At 45.5% G+C, this 16,035-nt stretch overlaps 1 protein-coding gene across 1 annotated transcript; it reads left to right on the top strand.

Annotated features, from left to right (window-relative positions):
- Nucleotides 1-7,268: 7,268 nt before the first annotated feature.
- LOC122125520 (vomeronasal type-1 receptor 4-like) lies at nt 7,269-15,901 on the top strand. Its single transcript, XM_042700060.1, has 2 exons — nt 7,269-7,551; nt 15,102-15,901. Exons 1-2 carry the CDS (start codon nt 7,269-7,271, stop codon nt 15,899-15,901), a joined length of 1,083 nt encoding a protein of 360 aa, XP_042555994.1.
- Nucleotides 15,902-16,035: the final 134 nt, after the last annotated feature.

Below are 16,035 nucleotides of genomic sequence, written 5' to 3'. Positions count from 1 at the left end.
TGACTGTCAGGCTGCAGCAGGGTCTCTCAGTGGCTCCAAGGGACTGTCACACCACTTGCAGGGCTGTAAATTTCTACACAGCCTGGTTAAGTATACAAGTAATACATAGGCTTCACAGACTGTGGCCCCACGAGTTTTTAAGACTATTTAGACAATAACCCAGGAGAAATTACCAAGATGACAACCTTTTTAACTAGATAGTTTTTTTTTAAAATAAAGCTGACTTTTTTAGGCAGATATAGAGGGCTCAGGCCTGTACTACTATTTTTCACGTCTTTTTTTTGTCTATATTGTCACATTTTTTTTTTATGACTTTGGTCCCTTGTTCAAAAAAGGGGAGGATGAGCAAAGAATCATCTTTTGCAGCATCTTTAGGAATGTGACCTCTAGTAACCCTAACAATATCTAAGTCACCTGTGCAGGCCTGTAGACAGATGTTAATAGAAACACACTCTTTGGTTTACAAACCTTTTTCTTGAGCAGATAAACTTTATGTAGCTGGTGTTAGCTCAAAAGTTATTGCCAATTAAGGCCTTTGACACATACAGGGGTTGGGATTTAAACCATTGCCGACATTTTATAACTTTAGCTTTTTAATACTATCACAAGTTTCTGTCCCTACAAAGTAGATACTCATAGATATTAGGCATGCTTACAAACTATCTTCACATGACCTCCTTGCTCTGACCAATTTTTGAAGAGCCATGCACAAATGACTCTAGGATTTGACATTTTTGTCATCCAAGCAGTGGCTTACTGCCTCTGGATGATCCTCCATTGCTCTTGTTCCAGGAATGTCTTCTCTACACTGGGATAGATGTCTTATCTGTATTTTCCTTACCTAGTTGCTGGACATGAACTCGGGCCTGAGTGCTGTCCCTCAGCTTTACAACTCAAGGCTAGCACTCTGCCACTATGAGTCCCAAGGCAACTCTGCTTGCTCTTTCAGCACTCTGCTGGCTGAGTAGAGGTGACAGTCTCACAGGGACCTTTTTCTGCCCGGGCTGGCTTTGAGCCAGTTTGCAGATCAATGAGTCTTATAAAAGGCTACTTTACTCCAATTAAAAACAACAAAGTGGTCAACATATAAGTAGCTTTTAAGCATGCTCTTACCTGAAACTTATTAAGAGCCAAAGTTACATCTGACAAACTTATAAGAATCCTCTGTTTTGTTCTTGGCTTGCTGGAAACTTAGAAAACCTCTAAGAGCAAACTGGAATAGCAATTAAGCAATTATTTTGGTAATCCTAATTTTTTTACTTTGAGGCAAATGTTAAGAACAATTTTACTTTTAAACTTTATATCCAGAAATCCATTCTTATTTTTTAAGCCTCCTTTTAATCTCTTTTATTCTTTTATATTTTAGTTTTTAGTTACATTAAAAAAATCCCTTAAATCTTGAGGGCAACTGTCACTCATTGTCTCTTTGCTGTTTGTTTCAAAACAGATACACATTAAAACTTTTAAACTCAAATGACAATTTTTTTCTTAAGGCAAGAATTACAATCATCACTGTACCAAGAAGTTAAACAACACATTTATGAGTTTAAAAACATATCCTAATTGTAGAACATCATTGAAAGCAAGTCATATTATACAAATACATTTTTTAACCCTCTTTTTAAGACCAAGGGGCAGTTTTAGCAATACTAATCTGATCATCACATCACTAATTTTTACCATCATGTTTCTAGTATTTATCTGTAGAGACAAAGGACAGAACAAAGCTGGGCCACTTGGCCCCTCCTATGGAATGGGAACGCAACAAATCTCACTCTTTAGGGTAAGATGACCTGCGTTTGTGCCAGCTTGTCCTCTTTTACCATGTGTGGACTCCTCCCATGGCCCGTCCCACCATGTATGACCAGCTGAACTGCACTTTTACGAGTTTACTCCTTACACCTAAAGATAGGTCAGTTGATGGCTTTTAAGTTTTTCCTTTTCTTATCTCTTGGTTTTTGAATGAACATACACAGTTTTAGAAAGATAGAACAGGTAATGTATTTGACAGTGTTAAACAAACTTTGATATTTCAACTTTTAATATTTATCCCCACATTTTAGCCAAGAGAACTAAATTCCAAACAGCCAATGCATTTTTTAAGCCAGATAACTGATAACAGTGTAAACAGCCTTATGCATTTTAAAATACCCGATTTTTAATTTTTTTTTATGGTAAAGAATCCTTAAAAAGTCATTGAAAACAATGTAAAAAGTCTTTAAAATTTTTGGTAGTGTCCAAACCTCATAACCTTTTAAATTTTAACTTAAACTTACCCAATTGTTACAGCACACTGATAATTTTTATCTTGAACATGTTCACAAACACATACAAAACACACACAGATCTTAAACCGTGCAAAAATCAAAATCAGTTGTATGTACATTTAAAACTGGTACCAATTCTAAAACAGAACTAGACAAGACAACAACCAAACGCTGAGTTGGGGGGCTAATGGGCCCCCAGTTTATCCCTACCTCAGAAAACATAACAGAAAACACACTGAAGTAAACAAGACAGGCAAGTGGCCACAAAGACAAAATCAGTTCTCAGTGAATGGGGCAACATCTCACTACCATTCACAAGTGGGACTCAAATCTACTTACCAGGGGACTGGAACCCCCTCTACTCACCTCTGGAGGATTTTTCTTTTAGATTCCTGCAAACGTTGACGCAGGGGCCTTCCAAGGTGGAGAATTCCCAGTCATCTTGGGGCAAGGGAAAGAAGTCCCTAGTGGTCGTCCCATCAGACTGACAGGTTCTCCCCAATACTCTGACCCCCTGGGCCAAGGCCCCAGGCTAAGATCTTGCTGGTGTCACTTGCAGATGGTCAGTTGCATTTTCATCTGGCTGCAAGTTCTCCCTGCTGGCCCTTTTAAGTTATTGTTAGATCCTCCAGGTTTTTCACCCCCCATCGCTCCCCTACTTCTGGATCCAGAGAGGGTGAGGAGGTGGCAGTGAAGGGTAGAAAGGGGGGTCAGTTTAAAGTATAAGTAAAAAAGAAGGAACTAGAGAGAAACAGATATTAAAAGGGGGTGTTAGCCAGCCTCCTCAGGGCTCTCGCTTCAGGATGAATCTGAGAGAAGAAACATTCCAAGAATTCCAAAATACATACACACAAACATTGAGACAAAACACATTTACAACATGTGCTTTGTAGACTGTCAGACAGAAAGTGCCTAACTATAGACAGGCCAAAATGTCAGCACTAGTGGATAGTTTACCCTGATGGGGATCTGGGAGACGTCTCCCCGAGGCGCAGTTGGCTGTCTTATAGTGCGTCTGCCAAGACTCTAGCCAAACCCAATACAGAACCTGCAGGCTACACAGAACCAGAGAATCACAAAGCAGCAATGTTTTAACTTACAGGCCATTTGCATCATAGTGTCCCTGAATTCTTTCTTCCTTTTTTTTTTTTTTGTTAAGTTTCTAAACTAAGGGTTCCTTACTCTGGGAACCATGGACATACTTCCTTGACAAAGCGAATGAAACTCTCTAACTGCCTCTGTCCAACTTTCACTCCTCGAACTTGAAGCATGCCCTTAAGAGCCTGCACATATGATGTGCGGTTCTTACCTTGCCCCATAATTTCTTACTCCCAACTATACTTTCACCCACTCTTCTTTTTCTGGACGCGTCCTCTTACCTTAGCGGGGTCCTCTGCCTTGATCCCAGGTTTTCAGGTCCCGAATCGGGCGCCACATGCCGGAGCCTGCCAGCAACGAAAGGGAATCCTGAATTAGGGAGCAAGGACAAGAAAAATAAAGACATAAGACAAATGATGGGGTCAGGAGGTCTGCAGCTCAAGACTACAGCATCGTTTATTTTTAACTTTCCCTAATATATACTATTAGAAGTCAAGAGGTAACATAAGGTTATAATAGTCCAGAAAAACAAGGAAAATTTCAATAAAAACAGATGCAGTAAAACAAGACAAGGTCCACTGGTAGAAAGTAAAACAAACTCTGCAGACATAGCAAAGCAATCCCGGGCACCTGGTGTTTTTTAAGTAAGCCAGCTCCTTATACGTGCCTTCAAGTGAGCACAGGGGTCAAGATGAGCTTAGAGCTTTACTGTCGGCTCCAAAAAAATATCAGAGGTAATACTAACATATTATACTAGGAAACGAGATCCACTAATATAGCTTACGGTTACTAGATTTGAACTACTTTAATCATTGGATAATCTTATGTGTTAGTATATGATTTCATAAATGACTTTAACTATATGAAGATGTAATAGTCACACTGCAAACATTTTGAATCCCTTTTGTGACTTAAATGTACAAATATTTAAAATTCTGTTGCATTTCTGTTTCGCTGTTTAATAAAAAGATGTTTCACAAAAAAAAAAGAAGATGTAGTGTATTTCAATCACAAAGTACGAGTAGGCCAGGAACAAGAAGGAAATGGTGTCATGTGCTGCCACATCTGTAGAACTACAGATCGCTGTGCAAAATGCAAGAAGTCAGACACAGAAAGGTTAATGCACTTTCTTGAAACAGACAAGAATGTGGCAGAGGAATTGTCAGCAAGTCCAGAAGGGTCCAGGTGAGAAATGGAGTCCATGCAATGAGGTAGACCAGAAACCCAGGGTGAGGAGTCACAGCTGATCCTCTCCTGAGCAGACTGACAAATTTCTGCTTCAAAATCACCACTACTAATGATGAAAATCAGTAGGGAATTAGAGAATGAAGCTACCTCCTCAGAAACAACCAGGCATGAAAAGAGATCACTCATTACCCTGCGTTCAGGAATATGCATGAAATGCTTACCTCTAATCTCCAAATGGGGTCTCTAAGGATGAAAACATTTTTAGAAGAAAAGGGCCATTATTGCCAAAGAAATTCCTGTACAGGAATGTCTCATTCTATTTTCTTTCTTTTTTTGTGCCAGTCCAGGGGTTTGAACTCTGGGCCTGGATGCTGTTGCTGAGCTCTTTTATTCCAGACTGGCACTCTACCACCAGAGAGTGGAGATAGGAATTGGAGATAAGAATCTCATGGGCTTTCTTCACCAGGCTTGCTTTGAACCTTGATTCTCTAATACCAGGCTCTGGAGTTTGCATCAGTACAGGCATCCACTTTTCTTTTCTAACAGCATATATTATGATAAAACAAAAGGAGACTGAGATGAGGAGGGCTGGGAAGGTGGCTCAGTGGTAGAGTGCTTGCCTAGCATGCATGAAGCCCTGGGTTCAATTCCTCAGAAGCACATACATAGAAAAAGCCAGAAGTGGTGCTGTGGCACCAATGGTAGAGTGCTAGCCTTGAGCAAAAGCAGCCCAGGAACAGTGCCCAAGCCCTGAGTTCTAGTCTCTGAACGGGGAAAAAAAAGGAAGGGCACTTTGGGTAAGAAACTTTGGGGACACATGACTTACATACTGCTGATATTGTTTCCAGAAAGTAATATCAAGTTGAGCCTCAGTGTCTCCTCCTGGCCTGCTGGGATCCAGGAGAGATAAGCGACTGCACCCCTCCCCTGTCCCCTGGAGAAACACCCATGAGAACGTGAAAAGTGTCTTGATAATTGTCACATGGGGGAAAAGAAAAAGTTTACTGGCAACTTGGCTTGCCACCCCAGGTGAAGGGAAAATCACTGCTCTTGAGGGAGACGACCTCAGCTGCGGCCCTCCTGGACCCCTATCTAAGGAGCCCTCTGCAGCTCTGAAGTGCCCATGTGCATCTCAGAAACGACCCGCCCTCCCATGCACATCCTGAGAGAAGAGGTGAGCACTTATGTTCACTGCCACTGGAGAGGCGCAGCCTGCAGGAGAGACCCCAGGTTCCACACTCTGGGTAAGGTATCACCTTAGGAGCAGGGATTCTTGATTGAACCCGGTTGCATAACAAAGAAACAGGAAGAATAGGAATGGGCTAGGACAGTGAAAAGAACAGGAGTTCCAGGCCCCTCACCCCCAAGTCCTGTTGGTTTCTCACTTCGACTCCCCTCACAGAGTCTGTCCTGGTTTATGACAAGTGAGGAGGAATCCTGATTGTCTATGGACTGGGGAAGATATGTTCACATAAGTGACTCTAGAATAGGATTTGACCCTAACATTACCCCCTCTCTGTCTCTGTGATCCACCTCCTTCTTAACCCACAACATCCCAATGCAGACCTGGTTCATCTTCCTGGTATTTCTTCTGTGAAATGTGGGCTCCGTGTTGACGAAAGGATGACACCTGGGACCCACTCCTGCATCCAGAGTATTGAAGTATAAGTGCATGTGACCCCGGGAACATGTCAGACATGTTTCAAGTTTCTTTCTTTAGTCAGTCAGAGAGCTTGAACTTGAGTCTTGCCCATGTTCCTTGAGCCCTTTTTGCTCAAGACTAGGCCTCTACCACTTTGTGCCACATATCTACTTTCGGTTTGCTGGTGCTTAACTGGAAAGAAGAGTCTCACAGACTTTCCTTCTATGGGTGGCTTTGAATTGGGAATCCAAGGTCTCAGCCCCTGAGTAGCTAGGATTACAGTCTTGAACCACTAGGGCCTTGCTTGTTTAGAATCTTAGATCTGATTCTACAGAGGAGAAATGCAGCCGCCTTCACCTCAGAACCTGACTCACCTTCCCTTAATGCTATTTCTCCAGGTTCACCCATTTCTCTGGACATGCCATCTTCCTCTTCCCGATGGATGAATAGAATTGGATTTTTCCTAATACATGAGAGACAGTAGGAGATTATTTCCAGTGGTGTGAATGTTGGAAGGAAAATATTGTGTTCCCTTGGCACCATGCAGGCCTCAGTTTCCCAAGCCAGGGCCTCTGAATGAGACTCAAGGAACAGAGAGGATGGGAGATGCTCATGTGTTTATGGGGGTGACCCTCTTAGCCCAGACTGTGGTTTGGTTTGTAGGTAATTTGTCTCTTCTCTCCCACTGTCTATTCCTTTCCTGCATGGGGAACAGGATGAGAGCCACAGACTTGATTCTTAGGCACTTAATTGTGGCCAACTTCCTAAGTCTTCTGTGTAGGGGTGTTCCCCAAACCATGGTGGCTTGGGGCTGGAGAAATTTCTTCAATGATGTGGGGTGCAAAATGGTCTTCTATCTTCACCAAGTGGGCAGGGGGGTGTCGATTGTTAGCACTTGCTCGCTGAGCATCTTCCTTGCACTCAGCATCAGTCAGGGGCACTCCAGGTGGGCAGGAGTGAAGGGGAGAGCCCACAAGCACATTGTCCCCACCGTCTACCTCAGCTGGGGGGTTTTCCTCCTGGTAAGCATTGTTAATATCAAGTTCATGACCGGACCCAAAGCATACGAAGACATGACGAGCTTTAAGGCCTATGGATACTGTTCTTCTGTGCGTCAGGACCCAGCTGCTGATGTGCTGTATATGGCCATGCTCTCGTTGCCTGATGTTCTATGTCTGGGTCTCATGCTCTGGGCCAGCACCTCCATGCTTTTTATCCTGTACAGACACAAGCAGAGAATGAGACACATCCAGAGGATCAGCGTCTCCACCAGAGCCTCTCTCGAGTCCAGAGCTACCATAATCATCCTCTTCCTGTTGAGCGCCTTTGTCTCCTGTTATACCATGTCCTGCATCTGTCAGATTTGCTTGTCTGTGATTTACAACCCCAGCCCAGTGCTGCACCATATCTCGGTGTTTGCTACAGGCTGTTTCCCATCCCTCAGCCCTTTTCTGCTCATGAGCAGACATTCCACTCCCTGCAGCCTCCTCTTCACCTGCACAAAGAAGAAGAAAGTGGTCCTGCCCTGAGGACCACCAAGCTTGCATCTCTGCTGAACTTTGCTTGTCCATTCAACAATCTCCATACCTAGATAAAAGTCATCTGCTGAGAGATAGAAGTGTGCACACAGGTCCACATCTGCACATTTGTGTGCTATATGTCTGTGTGTGTGTTCATCTCTCTCTATTGTGCTGGCCCACAAAATTATATGAAAGTGGAAATGTTAGATTTTGATCTAATGCTTATTAGTTCATGTCAACTTCTTCCAGAGAATCTGCCCCATTAAATGGTAGTTGTATCAAATTCAAGATAAACTGGTTAAACTCACTTTACATGTTTTCCTAATTCCATTTTGAGTCTTTTGATTTTTTTTTCTTTCTTAATAGTTTCCTATGCAACGAAACAAATAATTCTTAAAGCCCATTCTGTTCTGGAGAAGAAAGTAGTTGGAAAGAAAATAGCACGTGGCAATTGTTTCTATCATATTTATAAGATGATTTCTATGTTGCTTTGTATGTCCTTCCCCCATAGTATAACCCATGCTTTCACTGTATTTGATGTTGGTATATTTTGTGGAGTGGAAGGGAAAAAAAAACTTGTTTAACTAGGGATACAGGTGGACCCATTGCAACAATGAGATGTACAGTCGTTATGTCAAAAAATGAACTTTACAACTTTGGTGTGTGTGGGGGGAATCAGGTTGGGGGAGGGCTGGAGTATGGGAACAGATAGGAATGAGAAACAAAGTGGAGGCAACAATACTTGATAAGAAACGTACTCGTTATCTTGCCCATATAATTGTAACTCCTCTGTAGGGTATTCTCACAATAAAAAAAAATAAAGTAAAGGAAATAGCAGCTGGGTGTGGTGATTAATACCTGTGTTCTGAGTTCATGAGGAGGCGAGATCAAAGGATCACATTTCAAAGCCAGTCTAGGTAAAAACTCTCTGAGACTCTCATCTCCAATAAACCACCAAAAAACCCTGCAAACAAACATGGAGGTGGTGCTGTGGCTGAAGTGGTAGAGCACTAGCCTTGAGTCAAATTTCCCAGGGACAGAATGGAGGCCCAAATTTCAAGCCCCAGGCCTGGCACAAAGAAGGAAAGAGAGAATGAGGGACACAGACACACAGACAGAGACAGACAGAGAAGAGAGAGGGCAAGCCAGCAAAGAAGGAAGGAAGGAAGGAAGGAAGGAAGGAAGGAAGGAAGGAAGGAAGGAAGAAACAAGGAAGGAAGGAAGAAAGGAAGGAAGGAAGGAAGGAAGGAAGGAAGGAAGGAAGGAAGGAAGTCCTGCTGGTGTAGCACTAACCACAAACATCAAGACTCCTTCCTGGCAGTTACTCCATTAGTCTTGTCCTTGCTTATTTCTTACACATAATTTATTTTCACAACTCTTTCTTTTTCTTGGCAGTCTATGTTACATATCTCTAGACTCTGCTAATTCAACAAGTACCTTAAGTGTACTTCTGAAAAGCACCTTTGTTAATATAAAGTTGTTTTTAAAACACGAAGGCTCCTTGAGAAAGTCCCTTGCTTGGCTATTGTGACATTTCCTGCAGTGCTCCTCATGTCCCTTGTTATGAGGTCCCTTTACCACAGCCTCTGGGTTGCAGGTCAGGGCTGCTGTACTGAATGTGAGGAGGGGTCTCCTGTCCAGGGCTCTCCACCTCCTCCCTTTTCTTCTCAGGAATGAATTGAAAGGTGACAGCAAGCCAGAAGTAGCACTGATGTCCCGGGGACAGTCATCAGCCCTGAGAACAAAAGCTCAGGGATAGGACACAGGTCCTGAGTTCAAATCCTGGGACCAGCACAGAAAAGGAAAGCAAGCAGATGGCAGGCCTGCCACCAGGAGTCAGCCAGGGACTATGCCCGGTGCTGAGTGGACTCTGGGCTCTGAGCCAGGCGCCTCCTCCTGATCCTGAAGTTCCCACAGCCACCCCACCACAGAAAGGCTTGAACCACAGGCCCTGCCGTTCCTGCACTCCCTCCCCCCACACTCGCTTTAGCCAGATTCCCTACCTGCCCCATGCCCTTAATCCAGCCCAAAGTCATTCCACCCAGCACAGGCATGCTCTGGTCTCCTTGGGGAGCTGTCTGGTGTCATCATTAACCTCACACACACCTGGTCCTCTCCTGACCCTGGTGTTCCCATCCCCAGAGGTCTTCCCCGTCTGTGTCACCTTGCAGAGTGTGGATGTGGACTTAGTCTCCTGACCTAGGGGCAGCGTGTGTCCTCCACCAGCTCCCTGCCTTGTGAGGGGACACAGGCTTTCCCTGTCCCCATTCTACCCCCTGTCAGCACTCGCTCCCCAGGAGCACCCCACCCTCTACTGACCTCACCTTCTGTCTTGAGCAGGATCCAAATCCAATACAACCCACGCCCCATGCTTCCCCTACCCCACAGCTCTCAGCAATGCTCCTCCCACTTTTCCTTTTTTTTTTTTTTTGGTCCTCCCTGGGGCTTGAACTCTGGCCCTAGGCACTGTCCCTGAGCTCTTCAGCTCAAGCTTAGGCTCTGCATCCCATGCATCCCTGCAGTCCGCTGGAAGTACAGCTGCGCATCGTCATGCTGACATGCAGCCCTGCCTGGACTTGTTACTTCTGAAGAGATCGCACATTCAGGTTGTCTTCCTCCATCTCTGTCTCCTTTCTTCTTGAGCACCCTCAGTTCTACGCCACTATCTTGTATGAATCCCTTTCCTGTTCCCTGTGTCCTTGCCACACAGTGGCCGGCCACCCAACTCATGCTTCCCTGCTGCACACCTGCCAGCCAGAGCTCACAGCCAGCTCCTGACTTGGCTTCATTCACAGCAGCACCTGGTGACTATGCTCAATATCCAGGAGGGATGAGACATGCTCACCTCTCACTCCTGGGGATGAGTTGAAGCTCCTGACAAAGCCTTCCAGGAAAAATGGGTCAGCCCGTGAACCAGCTGGGAGGTCAGCTCTCCCTCACTCCCTGCACCCTTAGCTTGGGGGCTCTGGTCCCATCCCTTGTGCACCTCCTGCTGGTAGAGCAGGCCACACTGTTTGCCATCCTCACAAAACAACCACCCTGGCCAATGGCTGCCATTGTGATGAAAACAGAGGAATTCAGAAGGGCCAAGAAAGTCCCGGGGAGGTTTTGGAGGGAAGTGCTCATGTTAGTTCAGATATGGGAGTAACCATTGACTGACCCCTAGGACAGGCGCCATCTGACTTCTGTTCCTGGGTCACACCTGAGTCCTGGCATGATGGTGGCCACTATTGTACACTGCACACACCTTGCCTTGTCAGGTCCCTGCCGGACTGTATCTACCTTCCCATTGTTTCTACTTCATTAAAATCCCTAACTACTCACTTCTTACAGCTGATAGTGCCTTGGCAGAGAAAGCTTTAAAGCAGATGGATCCTTGTTATAATGAATTTTTGGCGGGTGTGGGTGGGAAATCAGTTGTGGGGCTTGAACTCAGGACCTGGTTGATGTCCCTGAGCTCTTTTACTCATGGCTAGTGCTCTACCACTTGGAGCTTAGTGCCACTTCCAGTTTTCTGGTAGGGAACTCAAGAATCTGCTGGACTTTTCTGCCCAGGCTGGCTTTGAACTGTGATCCTCAGATCTCAGCCTCAGTCTCTAAGTTGACAGGTGCGAGCCACAGGTGTCCAGGGACTTACTCTTCAAATTATCCAGGACTGGTTGAGCCACACTTGCAGTTTTGGGTGGAATGCAACGTGGGCATGGTGCATGATCTTTAAATGCATTGTTGAAATTTCTTGCAGATATGTTATATTAAATATTTTACTTCTGTGCTCTTCAAGGAAATAGGTGTCTAATCCTGTCTCTAGTCTGTTCTCATTTTGATATGAGAGGGAGTTTATTAGCATTCTTCCTTTGCTAGTTTTTGAACCTGTCTGAGAGGCATTGGTGGTAACTCTGAACACCTGGTGTAACCCATCAGTGACTCTATTTACTGCTTGATTAAAGATGAAGTTAGGTGACTAAAATCATCTTGGATCAAACCTGATGGGTCCAACGTGCAAAGAGGTGAATCCATTTCTTGTATGTTTACTAATGTGTTGGATTAATTTTCTACTATATTTCAGTGACAACTTGAATTTTAACTGTTATGATATTCTAGTTTTCTTAGTTGATGTCTTCCCTGTTCTTGGCTGAAGGCTTGTCAGTCTTAGCTATCTTCCCAAAGAAAGTTCTTACCTTCACTGATTTTTTTTTGTCAGTCCTGAGGCTTGAATTTTGGTCCTGTGCACTGTCCCTCAGCTCTTCAGCTTAAGGTGTGCACTCTATCACTTGAGCCACAGTCGCCACTTCCAGTTTTCTGGTGGTTGATTGGAGATGAGTCTTATGGACTTTGCTGAAATAGCTGGCTTTGAACCATGATCCTCAGATCTCAGCCTTCTGAGTAGCTAGGAATACAGGCGTGAGCCACCAGAGCTCAGCTTCTTTCACTGATTTTTTTTTTACATTGTTATTTTAATCTCCATTTCTTTCATTTTTACCCTGATTTGTGTGTGTGTGTGTGTGTGTGTGTGTGTGTGTGTGTGTGTGTGTGTGTGTGTGTATGTGTGTGCCTGTCCTTTGGCTTGAACTCAGGGCCTGGGCACTGTTGCTAATCTTCTTTCGCTCCAGGCTAGTGCGCTACCACTTGAGCCACAGCTCTGCTTTGTACATTCTGGGGATAGTTTATTGAAAATGAGCCTCATGGAGTTTTCTGATGCCTTTGAACCACAATCCTCAGACCTGAGCTTGTTATGTAGCTCTGATTAGTGGTGAGCAGTCATCAGTTCCTGGCTGGCTCTATCCTGATTTTTATGATTCTCTTTGTATCCACTGTTCTGGGTTTGTTTTTAGACTGTGCTTCATTGTTGATTGCATTTGAGACACCTGACTTTTTTCCTGGCAGGCCCACACAGCTGTAAATTCCCTCAGAGAAGCTTTTTCTTCATCCAAGTGGTTCTGGAAAGTTGTGGTATGGTTTTGATTCTTGAATTTGTAAACTTGTTCCTTCATTTGATCCTTAAGTCTTATGGCTGACTTTGGGCTCGGCAGCCTATCTCTTGATGAGAGGGTGTCTTAAGCCAACATTCTAACTTGGTCTGGACGTACCGGTCCATGGCATCCAGTAGTACTAGTTCATGAAACCAGGGCAGCAGTAGGCATCTGTTTGCTGGCTCGCTGTTTGTCAGCAGAAGTTAACGGTCTTTATCTCATCAACCTAACTTGGGTTTGATGTCTCCCCTGCTCTCGTGGGACAAGCAACTGGGGCTCCATTTCAGGTCTGTTCCCATTTGCTTGGGACAGTTTTCCACCCTGAACTTTCAGTTTTCAGTCTTGGCTGGTGAAGTGTCATCTCTATGCAGTGTTGGTTTATAACTGGGCCGGGCCAGCTCTCCCTCCTGGCTGACAGGCACATGGTAGAGCCAGGACACTGCTTTACAGTTCAGACAGGTGTATACAGATCTGGTGTATACAGACAGGTGTATACAGATTCTTCACCAGGGTGGCTTTGAACTTTGATTCTCTGATATCAGGTTCCTGAGATTGCATCAGTACAGGGTTCCATTTTTCTTTTCTAACAGCATATGTGATGATAAAACAAAAGGAGACTGAGATGAGGAGGGCTGCTAAGGTGGCTCAGTGGTAGAGTGCTTTCCTATCATGCATGAAGCCCTGGGTTCAATTCCTCAGCAGCACATACATAGAAAAAGCCAGAAGTGGTGCTGTGGCACCAATGGTAGAGTGCTAGCCTTGAGCAAAAGCAGCTCAGGAACAGTGCCCAAGCCCTGAGTTCAAGTCTCAGAACTGGAATAAAAAGGGAAGGGACACTTTGGATAAGAAACTTTGGGGACACATGGCTTACACACCACTGAGGTTGTTTACAGTCATCTCGCTTCAGATCTCAGTGTCTCCTGCCAGCCTATTGGGATCCAGGAGAGGTAAGTGACTGCACCATTCCCCTATCCCCTGGAGAAGCACCCACATGAGAGTGGAAAGTGTCTTTATAATTGTCACATGGGGGAAAAGAAAAAGTTTACTGAGAACTTGGCTTGCCACCCCAGGTGAAGGGAAAATCACCGCTCCCGCAGGAGACGACCACAGCTGCCGCCCTCCTGGACCCCTATCTAAGTAGCCCTCTGAAGCTCTGAAGTTCCCATGTTTGTCTCAGAAACGACCCGCCCTGCCACGCACATCCTGAGAGAAGAGGCGAGCACTTGTGTTCATTGCCACTGGAGAGGCGCAGCCTGTAGGAGAGACCCCCAGGTTCCACACTCTGAGTAAGTGATCACCTTAGGGGCAGGGATTCCAGATTGAAACCGGTTGCACGACAAAGAAACAGGGTAGGATAGGAATGGACTAGAACAGTGAAAAGAACTGGGGTTCTAGGCCCCTCACCCCCAAGCCCTGTTGGTTCCTAACTTTCATCTCCCTCACAGAGTCTGCTCTGGTTTATGACAAGTGAGAAGGAATCCTGATTGTCCAGGGGCTGGGAAAGATGTGTTCACATCAGCGACTCTAGAATGGCATTTGAACCTAAAATTGCCCCCTCTCTGTCTCTGTCATCAACCTCCTCCTTCACCCGCACCATCCCCACCACAGACCTAGTTCATCTTCCTGGTATTTCTTCTGTGAAATGTGGGCTCCATGTTGAGGAAAGGGTGACACCTGGGACCCACTCCTGCAGCCAGTGTATTGAGGTTTAAGTGCAAGTGACCCCAGGAATGTGTCACGAATGTTTCAAGTTCCTTTCTTTAGTCAGTCAGAGAGCTTGAACTCAGGGCTTGCCCATGTTCCTTGAGCCCTTTTTGCTCAAGGCTAGGCCTGTACCACTTTGAGCCACAGGTCTACTTCTGATTTGCTGGTGCTTAACTGGAGAGAAGAGTCTCACAGACTTTCCTTCTCTGGGCTGGCTTTGAATTGGAAATTCAAGGTCTCAGCCCCTGAGTAGCTAGGATTACAGTCTTGAGCCACTAGAGCCTTGCTAGTTTAGAATCTTAGATCTGATTCTACAGAGGAGAAATGTAGCCGCCTTCATCTCAGAACCTGACTCACCTTCACTTAATGCCATTTCTCCAGGTTCACCCATTTCCCTGTACATGCCATCTTCCTCTTCCCAATGGATGAATAGGATTGGATTTTTCCTAATACATAAGAGACAGTAGGAAAGTATTTCCGGTAGTCTGAATGCTGGATGGAGAATGTTGAGTTCCCTTGGCACCATGCAGGCCTCAGTTTCCTAAGCCAGAGCCTCTGGATGAGACTCAAGGAACAGAGAGGATGGGAGATACCCATGTGTCTATGGGGGTGATCCTCTTAGGCCAGACTGTGGTTGGGTTTGTGGGTAATTTGTCTCTTCTCTCCCATTATCTATTCCTTTCCTGCATGGGGAACAGGATGTGAGCCACAGACTTGATTCTTAGGCACTTAATTGTAGCCAACTTCCTAAGTCTTCTGTGTAGGAGTGTTCCCCAAACCATGGTGGCTTGGGGCTGGAGAAATTTCTTCAATGATGTGGGGTGCAAAATGGTCTTCTATCTTTACCGAGTGGGCAGGGGGGTGGCGATAGGTAGCACTTGCTCCCTCAGCATCTTCCAGGCTGTGAGCATCAGCCAGGGGGACTCCAAGTGGGCAGGGCTGAAGGGGAGAGCCCACAAGCACATTGTTTCCACCGTCTACCTCAGTTGGGGGGTCTTCCTCCTGGTGAATATTGTTTTTCCCATGCACATGACCGGACCCAAAGAGCACGACAACATGACGATCTTAAAGGCCTATGGATACTGTTCTTCCGTGCGTCACGATCCAGCTGCTGATGTGCTTTATGTGACCATGCTCTCAGTGCCTGATGTTCTATGTTTGGGGCTCATGCTCTGGGCTAGCACCTCCATGCTCTTAGTCCTGTACAGGCACAAGCAGAGAATGCGACACATCCAGAGGACCAGTGTCTCCACCAGAGCCTCTCCCGAGTCCAGAGCTACCATAAGCATCCTCCTCCTGGTGAGCGCCTTTGTCTCCTTTTACACTGTGTCCTGCATCTGTCAGATTTGCTTGTCTGTGATTTACAACCCCAGCCCTGTGTTGCACCATATGGCGGCATTTGCTATGGGCTGTTTCCCAGCCCTCAGCCCTTTCCTACTCATGAGCGGACACTCCACTCCCTGCAGCCTCCTCTTCACCTGCACAAAGAAGAAGAAAGTGGTCCTCCCCTGAGGACCACCAAGCTTGCATCTCTGCTGAACTTTGCTTGGCCCTTCAACAATCTCCACACCTAGATAAAAGTCATCTGCTGAGATAGAGGTGTGCACACATGTCCACACCTGCGCATTTGTGTGCTATATATCTGT

Source organism: Dipodomys spectabilis, unplaced genomic scaffold, assembly GCF_019054845.1.
Source record: "Dipodomys spectabilis isolate Male_0828 unplaced genomic scaffold, ASM1905484v1 ptg000266l, whole genome shotgun sequence".
NCBI lineage: Eukaryota > Metazoa > Chordata > Mammalia > Rodentia > Heteromyidae > Dipodomys > Dipodomys spectabilis.
The sequence above is the reverse complement of the archived record's forward strand: the minus strand, read 5'-3'. Positions and strand labels throughout refer to the sequence as shown.